Below are 11108 nucleotides of genomic sequence, written 5' to 3'. Positions count from 1 at the left end.
TTACTTTTATCATTTTTAATTTTCATGCATAGAAGTATGCATAAAGGATAATTTTTAAAAGTGTTACTTTTATCATTTTTAATTTTTATGCATAGAAGTATGAATAAAGGAAAATTTTTTATATCAAAAGTGTTACTTTTATCATTTTTAATTTTCATGCATAGAAGTATGCATAAAGGATATTTTTTTTTAATATTAAAAGTGTTACTTTTATCATTTTTAATTTTCATGCATAGAAGTATGCATAAAGGATAAATTTTTTTATATCAAAAGTGTTACTTTTATCATTTTTAATTTTCATGCATAGAAGTATGCATAAAGGATAATTTTTTTATATCAAAAGTGTTACTTTTATCATATTGGATTTCATGCATAGAGGTATGCATAAAAGTTGAATATTTTATTATAAAAGTGTTACTTTTAGCATAATTGAATTTCATGCATAGAGGTATGCATAAAAGATATGGGAAGTGATAAGATATGATAAGATGCATGTGGATGTGGATATGGATGTGTATGTATGAATGTGGATATGGAATGTGGATGTATAAATGAGGATGTGAAAATGGAGATAAGCATGTAGATGTGGATGTATGGATGTGAATGTGGATGTGGATGTGGATGTATGAATGTGGATGTATGGATGTATATATGTGAATGGGAATGTGGATGTGGATGTATGTATGCATGTGGATGTGGATATGGATGTATGCATGTGGATGTGGATGTGGATATGGATGTGTATGTATGAATGTGGATATGGAATGTGGATGTATAAATGAGGATGTGAAAATGGAGATAAGCATGTAGATATGGATGTATGGATGTGAATGTGGATGTGGATGTGGATGTATGAATGTGGATGTATGGATGTATGAATGTGGATGTATGGATGTGAATGAGGATGTAGATGTGGATGCATGGATGTAAATGTGGATGTGGATGTATGCATGTATGCATGTAGATGTGGATGCATGAATGTGGATGTATGGATGTGAATGAGGATATAGATGTGGATGTATGGATGTGAATGTGATGTAGATATGGATGTATATATGTGAATGGGAATGTGGATGTAGATGTATGTATGCATGTGGATGTGGATATGGATGTGTATGTATGAATATGGATATGGGATGTGGATGTATAAATGAGGATGTGAAAATGGAGATAAGCATGTAGATGTGGATGCATGAATGTGGATGTATGGATGTGAATGAGGATATAGATGTGGATGTATGGATGTGAATGTGCATGTAGATATGGATGTATATATGTGAATGGGAATGTGGATGTGGATGTATGTATGCATGTGGATGTGGATATGGATGTGTATGTATGAATGTGGATATGGGATGTGGATGTATAAATGAGGATGTGAAAATGGAGATAAGCATGTAGATGTGGATGCATGAATATGGATGTATGGATGTGAATGAGGATATAGATGTGGATGTATGGATGTGAATGTGCATGTAGATATGGATGTATAGATGTGAATGGGAATGTGGATGTGGATGTATGTATGTATGTGGATGTGGATGTATGTATGTATGTGGATGTGGATGTGGATGTATGAATGAGGACGTGATAATGAATGTATGCATGTGGATGTGGATATGGATGTGTATGTATGAATGCGGATATGGATGTGGATATGGATGTGTATGTATGAATGTGGATATGGGATGTGGATGTATAAATGAGGATGTGAAAATGGAGATAAGCATGTAGATGTGGATGTATGGATGTGAATGTGGATGTGGATGTGGATGTATGGATGTGGATATGGATGTGAATATATGATATGTGATGTGAAGGAATCTAAAGTGAAGAGATGAAAAATGATGTGATTGGATGAGTACACATATAAATGAAATGTGGAATAAGTAATGTGGATTGTATGAGGGATAATGTGGATTGTATGAGGGATAATGTGGAAAAATGAGAGTTAATATAGAAATTGTATTTGTAAACTGTTTGTAAATGCTCTTTGTAAATGCTGTTTGTAAATGGCTGTTTTATGTCAAGAATGCTCGGAAAGCATTTTGACCGTCTTGTGATTAAGGTCGTGGAGACCTAACTGATAAAGTTGCAACTGCTGACGGAGAGTCAATGGAGGACGTCTCGCGTAGCAAGGTCGGCCGAGGTCTTGACCAGCCTCGGTTAAAATGGTGAACTTCCGGTACGGTGGATGAGGGACCAAGGAAGCGGCCTATGAGTGAAGCGCTAGGTCACCTGCGAAGGATCCTAGAGGGTGCTGACCATACGGTGCTCAGGCTCTGGGTCGCCCAGGATACCCACGCGTGCGTCGAGGAAGATATTGGAACAAGGAGTAAGAGTTGTTTTGTGAAACCGGGCATGGATCTGGTTGATTGACCTTGCTGGTCTTCAATGGATGAGTCCATGGCTCTTTATATGGATCTGTTGGTTGATCTTGCTGATCTTCAACGAGAGTCCATCTTGATTTTTATAAGTGATTATATTGCCGAGTATTATGGGCTAGGAACTATTGAAAAGGCCCCTGTGGGGACAGGTGGTGAGCGTTCTAGTTGCCAATGATGCCATAGATACTCTGATGAAGGAATGATGGAAAATTATGAATCAACTGGATAAATTGGAAGATTGTGATCAGTGGTACTATGGTTTCATTAAAGGATTGTTTTAAAGTTAGCTGATGCTAGCTGTAAAAAGGCAATTTTCATATTGGGTGTGTAAGTGGTGTGGCTAGTTTTATGTTTGCATGAACTTCCGGCTAGGGGGCCTTGGAACTCTTTTCCTTGGTACCCGGGACAAAACCTAACCAAATTCCAAATTGGATCCCATCACTACAGTGGTTGGGCGGTTGGCTAACCCATGGGATTGGATGGGGTTAGGCTGGACTGATGGATCCGTAAATCGAGATTTAATTTCTATTATCACGATAGATGAAGTAAATCTCGGATAGAAATTGTTCTATGGATAGGAATTAACGGCTGTGCCTCTTAATGGGGAAAAAAGCGTTGATCCCAATGATCCAAGTGTAAGTTTCTTCCTTGATTTGACCAAGTACCGTTAAAGGTGCAGTCAGATCAGTTGATCCGTAATGATCTTGACTACGTTAGAGTAAAGAGTTATCCTGGTGGAATCGCCCATGCTGTTCGGGTAAAGGAAGTTTTTCCGGTTTCGGTTTTGGACAAACCGACGGATTAGTCTCTTGTCCGGATATCCGTGGTGGGCGAGGCCCCGAGTGTGAGACCCCTACCCACGCATGATGTGCTACTTCCGCTGCTAGTACCCCGAATCCGTTGCGCGGTGGAGATCGGGATGTCACAGTTGGTATCAGAGCATTTGGTTAATAAAGATCAACTGAGAAGACAAATATGTCAAAAATTTATCAAGAAACACAAAAAGGTTGTAATTGTGTGATATAAGTCATACAATTTGATATTCAAACTAAAATTCGTAAATTGGTAATTGGGTCTTCAGATGGAAGTACCGCAATTATATAGAATCCCTGACTTGCTTGAGGCCTAGACATGATGGTATTTACCTTATAATTCCAAGGGCCGTGACTACCCGTATATACCGAGAGTATACTGCAACTCTTTACTGACAGTATATACGAGTAAATCTAAAACTTGAAATTTTAAGCGTTAATGCTATCCAGATGATGAATTCGAATGTGGTTGATATGATTTTTAATTCTATTTGAGAACTGATGAAATTGATTTGGATTCTGATTGAAAAATGATGATTTCCGAAATTTAGTTGAAATGTAATAAGCTGAGCGAAACCACATGAGGATGAATGGGACGAGTCCCTGTGATGATATTCATAACTGAAATGATGATAATGATTTCAGCAAATCACTATGAGATTAGTGGATTGTGCTGTCAAAGTGCTACTGTTAACACTTGACTCGGTATATCAAGTTAAGGGATGACAAATTGAAAACTTGCTTGACTGAAATTCCCGTGGAGGAATGTTCAGAAAGAAAAAAATTTTGATCTGATGGACCATTATCGTGTTAAAGATATGAATGATATGATCTAAAATGAATTGTTATTTAATGATGAGTTCTATATAAGGGATATTTATCCCCGTATTCTGTTGGGTTGACCAGAATATAAGGGGGGATTTTTTTTGCGAGCTTTTTTTGCCGAGATTTTTGGAGCAATGAACAAGGAGTCCGAGCTTTGCAAAGGACCATGAACTTACTATGAGCTTTGTAAAGGACCAAGAACTTACTTATAAATAACAAGCTTTGAAAGATCAACAATATAAATTTCAATCTTTTGATCCACATCATACTTACTTACATATAAATAACAAGCTTTGAAAGATCAACAATATAAATTTCAATCTTTTGATCCACATCATACTTATTGATATAATTACATATATTCATATATGTAACTAAATTCATGCACCTCATACATATACACATGCAAAATATACATATACATACATACATGCAAGAGCTACCTACATACATACTAACATATATACATACATACATACATACATACTTTCTTACTTACTTAAAGGAAAAAAAACAATCCTTTAAAGATAAAAAATATATATATCGATCTGTAAAGTTCCAAACCATGAAAAGTCTTTGATCCACATCATACTTATTGATATAATTATATATATACATATATCTACCTAAATTCATACACCTCATACATATACATATATACAAGAGTCACCTACGCAGCACTAACATATATACATACATTCCATACATACATACTTTCTTACTTACTTAAATATAAAACACAATCTTTTAAAGATCAAAAATGTATATATCGATCTTTAAACTTCCAAACCATGACAATCTCGAATACAAAGTCTTTTGATCCACAAATTATAGCATTCTTCTACATGTCATCCCGACCTAATGAGAAATCTCCCAGACATGCTTTGGCGACCTCCATGTCATTCTCTATCCCCATATAGTGCCTTTTTAACTCTTGGCATGCACGTCCCAAGCCTCCACATCCCGCAAAAACGTCCAAGACACTATCTCCTTCACTTGAGAAGGTCTCCACTAGCCACCTACAATGAAATACAATCATAAACGTGCATCTAAGTATTTTGAAAAAGTAGCTATGAAAATGACCAGAATGAAAATTGTCTCACCTAAAGAACATAGGAGATCTTTCTGCACCACCTCGAATGTAGCGCTCCAAGACCATTGTGCGTTGGAATGGATGCTTCTTATTCTTCTCAAAAATGAAATTTCGTTGAGCGTTGACTTCTTTGAAACATTTTGCCCAGCCTCACGATCAATAATAGGGACATGGCAATTTACTCGATAGAACATACTAAGCGCCAATGTATCCACCTACCATAACGAGAAAACATTATGTTTGGATATCCATACCACATAACATGTATACACAAAGGGAAATATTTTAGAGATTATGACTTACCCGTTCTCCATTGTCATACAAATAACTTGATTCCACATGAACAGACATTGTTCGATGCATGACCAATCCAACTTTCTTTCCCATGGAATATATTTTAGGAAGTTGATCCATTAGACTCAAACACACAAACCAACCCTCATCAGCCACAAACAAACCAACAAAACTGAGTGTGGCACGTATCAATGATGAAGAAACTTGATTCCATGAGGGACACCCATCTGTATCTACATCAACAACTTGTAAACCTGTAGGAAAGTCAGCCCATACGAGGCGAGCCACTGTATCTGAGGGAGCACCTCTATGAGATAGAGCCTTGGGAATCTTCATCAAGAATTCTTCCACACTACATAAAAGATTTATGATGTTTGGTTTTGGTAAGTACAACTTGGAAAACTAATTATATGGTGAAATTATTCTTTTTACCTATCTGAGCCCTCCGAAAGAGTGTGGATGTCTACCAGCAATATGTGTGAAAAACATCTCTCACCTGCAAGTAAACAAGACAAAAAATGAGATGCATTTCGAAAGCACACACTTCTCAAAATAAATTTGCAATGGAAAGTACTCTTACTAGTCATGTCCATGATGTCACGTTGTCCTGACACCTCCCCCTCTTGAATCTGGAGGGTCTCTCTCTTGATTTTCATTTGTGGGGTCTCCCTCTTGAACATCATGCATAATGTCGAGACGTCTCTTTGTTCGCCTCTCACGTTGCACTTGAGATGATGTAGATGTATGCTCTTGGTGTGATTGTGGCACTCGTGACAGTGGTGTGGATGGTTTTGGGGCCACGCGCGAGGATCCAACTACTGGAGACTGGGTCAAGATTGTTGGCTGTGGGGAAGGTATTCTAGAGTCTTCTTGAGTTGGGGGCTCTCTTTCAAGCTCAGATTGGCAATTCTTAAATTCTTCAAGAAATAGATCAAGATAATTAGTAAAAAGGTAAAAATCCCCATACCTTTTTGTATATGTATATGTATGTAGATGTATATGTATGTATGTATATGTATATGTATATGTATGTGTATGTGTATATGCATATGTATATGTATATGTATGTAGGTATGTATCTATGTATATGTATGTAGGCATGTGTCTATGTATATGTATGATGTGTATGTATATGTATGTAGGTATATGTATCTATTTATATGTATATGTATGTGTATGTATATGTATGTGTATGTATATGTATCTATTTATATGTATATGTATGTAGGTATGTATATATCAAAACTTAACAATGTTTCTTTAAAATCTAACATGCCAATTCTTAAATGTAACATGAACTTTGTACGTATATAGGAATTTAGTGTATGTATGTAGGTATATATTTATGTATGCATATGTATATATACATATGTATATACATATGTATTTGTATATGTATATATCTGTATGTATATGTATCTAATATGTATATGCATATGGATAGTTTACATATGTATAGGTAGGAAGGTTTACATAAACATATACATATACATTTACATGCATATAATTTAGTAGAAAGCAAAAAAGTACCTTTTTCTAGGAGCTCCTCACTTGGAGGCACATGATTTAGAGGATAGTCCAACCACATGATTTAGAGGATAGTCCAACCACCAAGGACATCTCTTAAATTCCCAATCAGAAACCCCTCTCTCAACCCATTCCTTCGGATACATTGTTTCCGAGGAACTACCCATTCTTTGATTGCTTCCGTCTCTTCGTCCATTAGACCTTGGCCAATGAGTAGCTGCACCCACCTACATGTCCAAAATAAAACAAACAGTACTAAAATATTTTTTTAAAAGCGTATATGTATTTTCTACAAAAATGTAATGGCATTGGAAGATATATACCTATAGACAACCCTCTTTGCGGCATTCTCCACCTCAGGTTGCTTTTGGCCTTCCTTTACTTTTCCAATCTTTGCCCACACCTCATGGAAGGCCCATGGTATGTGTTTCAATCGCTCCTCTTGCACCCATTGCATAAATGGTGGGATGTAGATAACATCATCATATACCAATAAACCCTCCAAAATAGAGTCTGCCTCCCCTATTAGCTCTTCCCAATACAACTCTTTCTTCATATGCAGCAACGTCTTTTTGTTATCCCCAAACATCTCTAAAATTACCTTGTCCTTTGCCCTCCCGGTCATAAGCATTTGAAGCAATTCCGTCTTCCTATTTCAGCATCATACCAAACCCATAAGAGATTAGATATTAAGGTTAGTTTATGTTAAGGGAGGTTTATTGACATGTGACATACCTTTGAGTTGAAATCCGAGATATGGCGACTGTGTAGAGCTTTTCTTTGGTCAGAGCAACCAATCCCTTCTTGGACCAATCATAGTTATATACGAGTTGAAAGAATGCATCACCATTGGATGGGTTTGCAATTATGAGCATCTTGTACGCTCTATCTCGAAATGTTTGCTCTACACCACGTCTGGCTTTCTCACATTTTGTCTCATATTCTTGCAACCCCATGGCATGTCTATCAATGCATGATATAGCTTGCTTCACCGCATTTTCAAACGGTGTCTACGTATAACGAAAAGGACTCATTATCACTCACACGATTAAAAAACATTGATAATCCGTTTATTAATGATATTGGGAAATGCAAACACTACCTTCCACACAAGCTGTGCCAAGATTGTAGCTGGAGCATTGTACCATTGCTCTCCACTTCGTCGCTCCAAACTAAGCTCCATTAAAGCCCACCTCCTTACGTCTTCACCTAGGTAGTCCAATATGGATGATTTGTCCGCCATTCCAAATCGTTGAAACATGAAGATCTCATGTGACAATGTGGGTGTCACACTAGTGCGCACCAATCTGTGTTGTAAAGAGTCACAATGAGCTAAGAACTTAACTATGACTTCACAATGTCCATAATTAAGTAGAGAGAGATCACTTACTCATTTTGAGATCGCAAAGCCAATAGCAATTCTCCTTCTTGCTTCTTGTCCACAACCAAAAATTGACATTTGACCCGGACATGGCGTGAGGGGCTATGAGACCAAGCTAGAGAAATCAAAATAAAGATATTACAATATATTACTTTTAATGTTGTATAAAATCACTCTATGACATTCAAAAGAACATACCTTCGCGCACTCGAGACATCCATGCCTTCACACGATGATTGCCATCCCATACAAGAAACTTCTTACCACCACTGAGATCCTCCCACTCAGTTCCTCTGATTTCATCCTCAAATCTGTCATGTTGTACCACCCAGTTTGGTCCCCATTCTTGCAAGTCTATTTGTGTGACCGCGAAATACATAGAGCTTCCTAGACGTGTAAGTGAAACTAAAAAAGGAGGAGATGCTTCGACATAACCATGGCAGTCAAAAGAATCACGAAACACCTCAAGCTGGGTAGAAACTGTACGGATGGATTCATTTGGAATCAGCCTGCATAAAGGGACCAATGGGGTAGAGGAATTGCGTTGCACAAAAAACTTAGTGAATACATCACCAAGCAATCCCAATTCAATAGATTTTCCAAGAAGCCTTCTATGGGTCTCCCCTTGACCAGTACTAGATTTAGGAATCTCCGTGTGAGTTGGAGGAGGTGAGCTCATTTCGTTCTCCAACACAAGCACTTCTTCCTCATGACCAAGAGAATTATGCGCTTCTGTTTCCTCTCTAACAGGAGATACATGTGAGGACAAAGGTGTCCGTGATTGAGCTTCCTCGCTAAGAGTCAAACAAACACGCCCAGATCTTAGTGAGTATCCCCTGTTGTCTGTAAGAAACACACACCAAGCCCAAGTAAGCATATCTAAAACAATAAAACATAATCTCAATAGAATCTTGGCTATTCACATCATATACCTTTCTTAGTCTTTGCCCGTTGTTTTCCTGCTTTTCTTGGAGCCATCTTCCTTTCTTTTGCCCTGAATATGAGTAGCAAAAAGTTTGAGCTGAATCACACATAAACCCTACTTCATGTATATAGGAAAACATCAACCTCACACACAAACATCTCCTACTAGTGTGTGTGTGTGTGGGGAGAGAGAGAATAGCATAGACATGAAGTGAAGCCACGGATTATATTGAAGAGCTAGAGTTGCAATGGGCTCTTCTGGTTAGAGTGCACATTTGAGGAGAAACCAATAAACCTGAGCTTCCTAGCTTAATACAAGAGCACTCACATATGCAAGAAAGTAACTCAACAAGATTCCATAGCCAAAGATAAACATAAACATAGAATCATGCAAGAATTAAGAAGAGAACTAGACAATCAAGAAGGAAGGATCTCCAAAGCTTGAGCTCAATAGCAGATTGTATTATGAGAAGTGACCTTAGACACCCTCATAAGTCAGTTATATACAACTGGGCTTTGTTTATCCACCCACACGTGTCCTCTTTACATATACAAGACTTACATGGCCGACTTTCATTACAACAATGGGCCTTTGGCCATATACAACATGAAATATCTAAGCTAGGGTGGGTGGAGATTACAATTGTCTAGATTTCTCACTCGGAAGCGTTACTATACACGACGAGCAGTGTGAGTGCAAGAAGTTTTGGATGGCCTCATGTTGAAGTGGAGGATTTACTAAAAAAAATTGACATGCTGCACTGGAAAAATTTGACCATGAAACACTCCTTGAATGTCCTTTGATGATGGGGTGGAAGGTATGGAGAGATGCTTATAGTAGTCATAGATTTTCCTGAGTCAGGTCGATGGCAAAATCAAATGCTAATCTCCGAAATTCATTTTGGAGATAGATGTGCCACCCCCATGAGCTCTTTACTTCATTGAAACCTTCGAGGAAAGTAGCCAATGTGTGGAATATTTTGTAAATGTAGATCTTCAAATTCCTTATGCTCACCCATGAACATGCTTATCACTTCAAGCATGCATTGTTCAATGATGGCTTCACTTGGCAATGAGACGGCAGAGATGGTAAATTTGGAAAGTTGAACGCCACCGGCTCCACCTCTTCAAACGCCACCGGCTCCACCTCCATGGCCTCTCTTCCAGCAAGTCCACTCCCCCGGCAGAGCCTGGGGATGGTCTGCGCTAGCACAGACCATCCCCAGGCTCTGCCGGGGGAGTGGACTTGCTGGAAGAGAGGCCATGGTGGAGCCGGTGTCTCCTAACACTTAACACTTGACCTACGCAACGCCACAATCTCGATGTCTTCAGCACCGTCAGCGCCTCGTACACCTCGTACACCTCGTCTTCAGCACCGTCAGCTACCACGTACACCTCGTCTCCGCCAACGCAGCGAAAGCTACCACGTAAGGAACACCACCGGCTCCACCTCCATGGCCTCTACTCCAGCAAGTCCACTCCCCCGGCAGAGCCTGGGGATGGTCTGCGCTAGCGCAGACCATCCCCAAGCTCTACCGGGGGAGTGGACTAGCTAGAGAGGAGGCCATGGAGGTGGAGCCGGTGGTTACGAAAGCTACACCCTAAACCTCCAACAAAGCCGTTGCCGGCGCAGAGAAAAGAAAAACAGAGAAAAATCGAGAACAAAGAAAAAAAAACTTACCTCTTCTGCCTGCTTCTGCCGGCGCATTCGTCTGCGTGCTTTCTGAGTTTTGAAAGAATCCTTCATGTACCCTAAATTTCTTCGTGTACCCTTTAAACTAAGCACCACATATGTGTGTGTGGCCTAAAACATACTTAGCCTAAAAATAGATACATATACACACACATATATGTATGTCAAAATG

General features: G+C 38.7%; 1 protein-coding gene and 1 long non-coding RNA gene across 2 annotated transcripts; both read right to left on the bottom strand.

Moving 5' to 3' along the window:
- Window positions 1-5259: 5259 nt before the first annotated feature.
- LOC147611753 (uncharacterized) lies at window positions 5260-5900 on the bottom strand. Its single transcript, XR_015263769.1, has 3 exons — window positions 5844-5900; window positions 5421-5763; window positions 5260-5332 (listed from the first exon to the last, which is right to left on the bottom strand). It is a non-coding gene; the product is annotated as an uncharacterized LOC147611753 (long non-coding RNA).
- A 1146-nt stretch (window positions 5901-7046) lies between these two features.
- Window positions 7047-8913, bottom strand: LOC147611752 (uncharacterized). Its single transcript, XM_086784951.1, has 8 exons — window positions 8518-8913; window positions 8329-8434; window positions 8041-8245; window positions 7674-7948; window positions 7541-7588; window positions 7262-7387; window positions 7102-7165; window positions 7047-7058 (listed from the first exon to the last, which is right to left on the bottom strand). Exons 1-8 carry the CDS (start codon window positions 8696-8698, stop codon window positions 7047-7049), a joined length of 1017 nt encoding a protein of 338 aa, XP_086641077.1. The 5' UTR covers window positions 8699-8913.
- Window positions 8914-11108: the final 2195 nt, after the last annotated feature.

The sequence above is a fragment of the Cibotium barometz genome, chromosome 47 (genome assembly GCF_041138505.1).
Source record: "Cibotium barometz isolate CiBa-2024 chromosome 47, ASM4113850v1, whole genome shotgun sequence".
NCBI classification, from domain to species: domain Eukaryota; kingdom Viridiplantae; phylum Streptophyta; class Polypodiopsida; order Cyatheales; family Cibotiaceae; genus Cibotium; species Cibotium barometz.
The sequence above is the reverse complement of the archived record's forward strand: the minus strand, read 5'-3'. Positions and strand labels throughout refer to the sequence as shown.

Bases quoted from the DNA above. Each gene is read 5' to 3' on its own strand.
- LOC147611752 (XM_086784951.1), bottom strand. From the start codon at position 8,698: ATGTATTTCGCGGTCACACAAATAGACTTGCAAGAATGGGGACCAAAC. The intron at 7,589-7,673 runs GTATGTCACATG...ATGCTGAAATAG, and splicing joins TCTCGGATTTCAACTCAAAG to GAAGACGGAATTGCTTCAAA. The intron at 7,388-7,540 runs GGTAATTTTAGA...ATTTATGCAATG, and splicing joins ACCGGGAGGGCAAAGGACAA to GGTGCAAGAGGAGCGATTGA.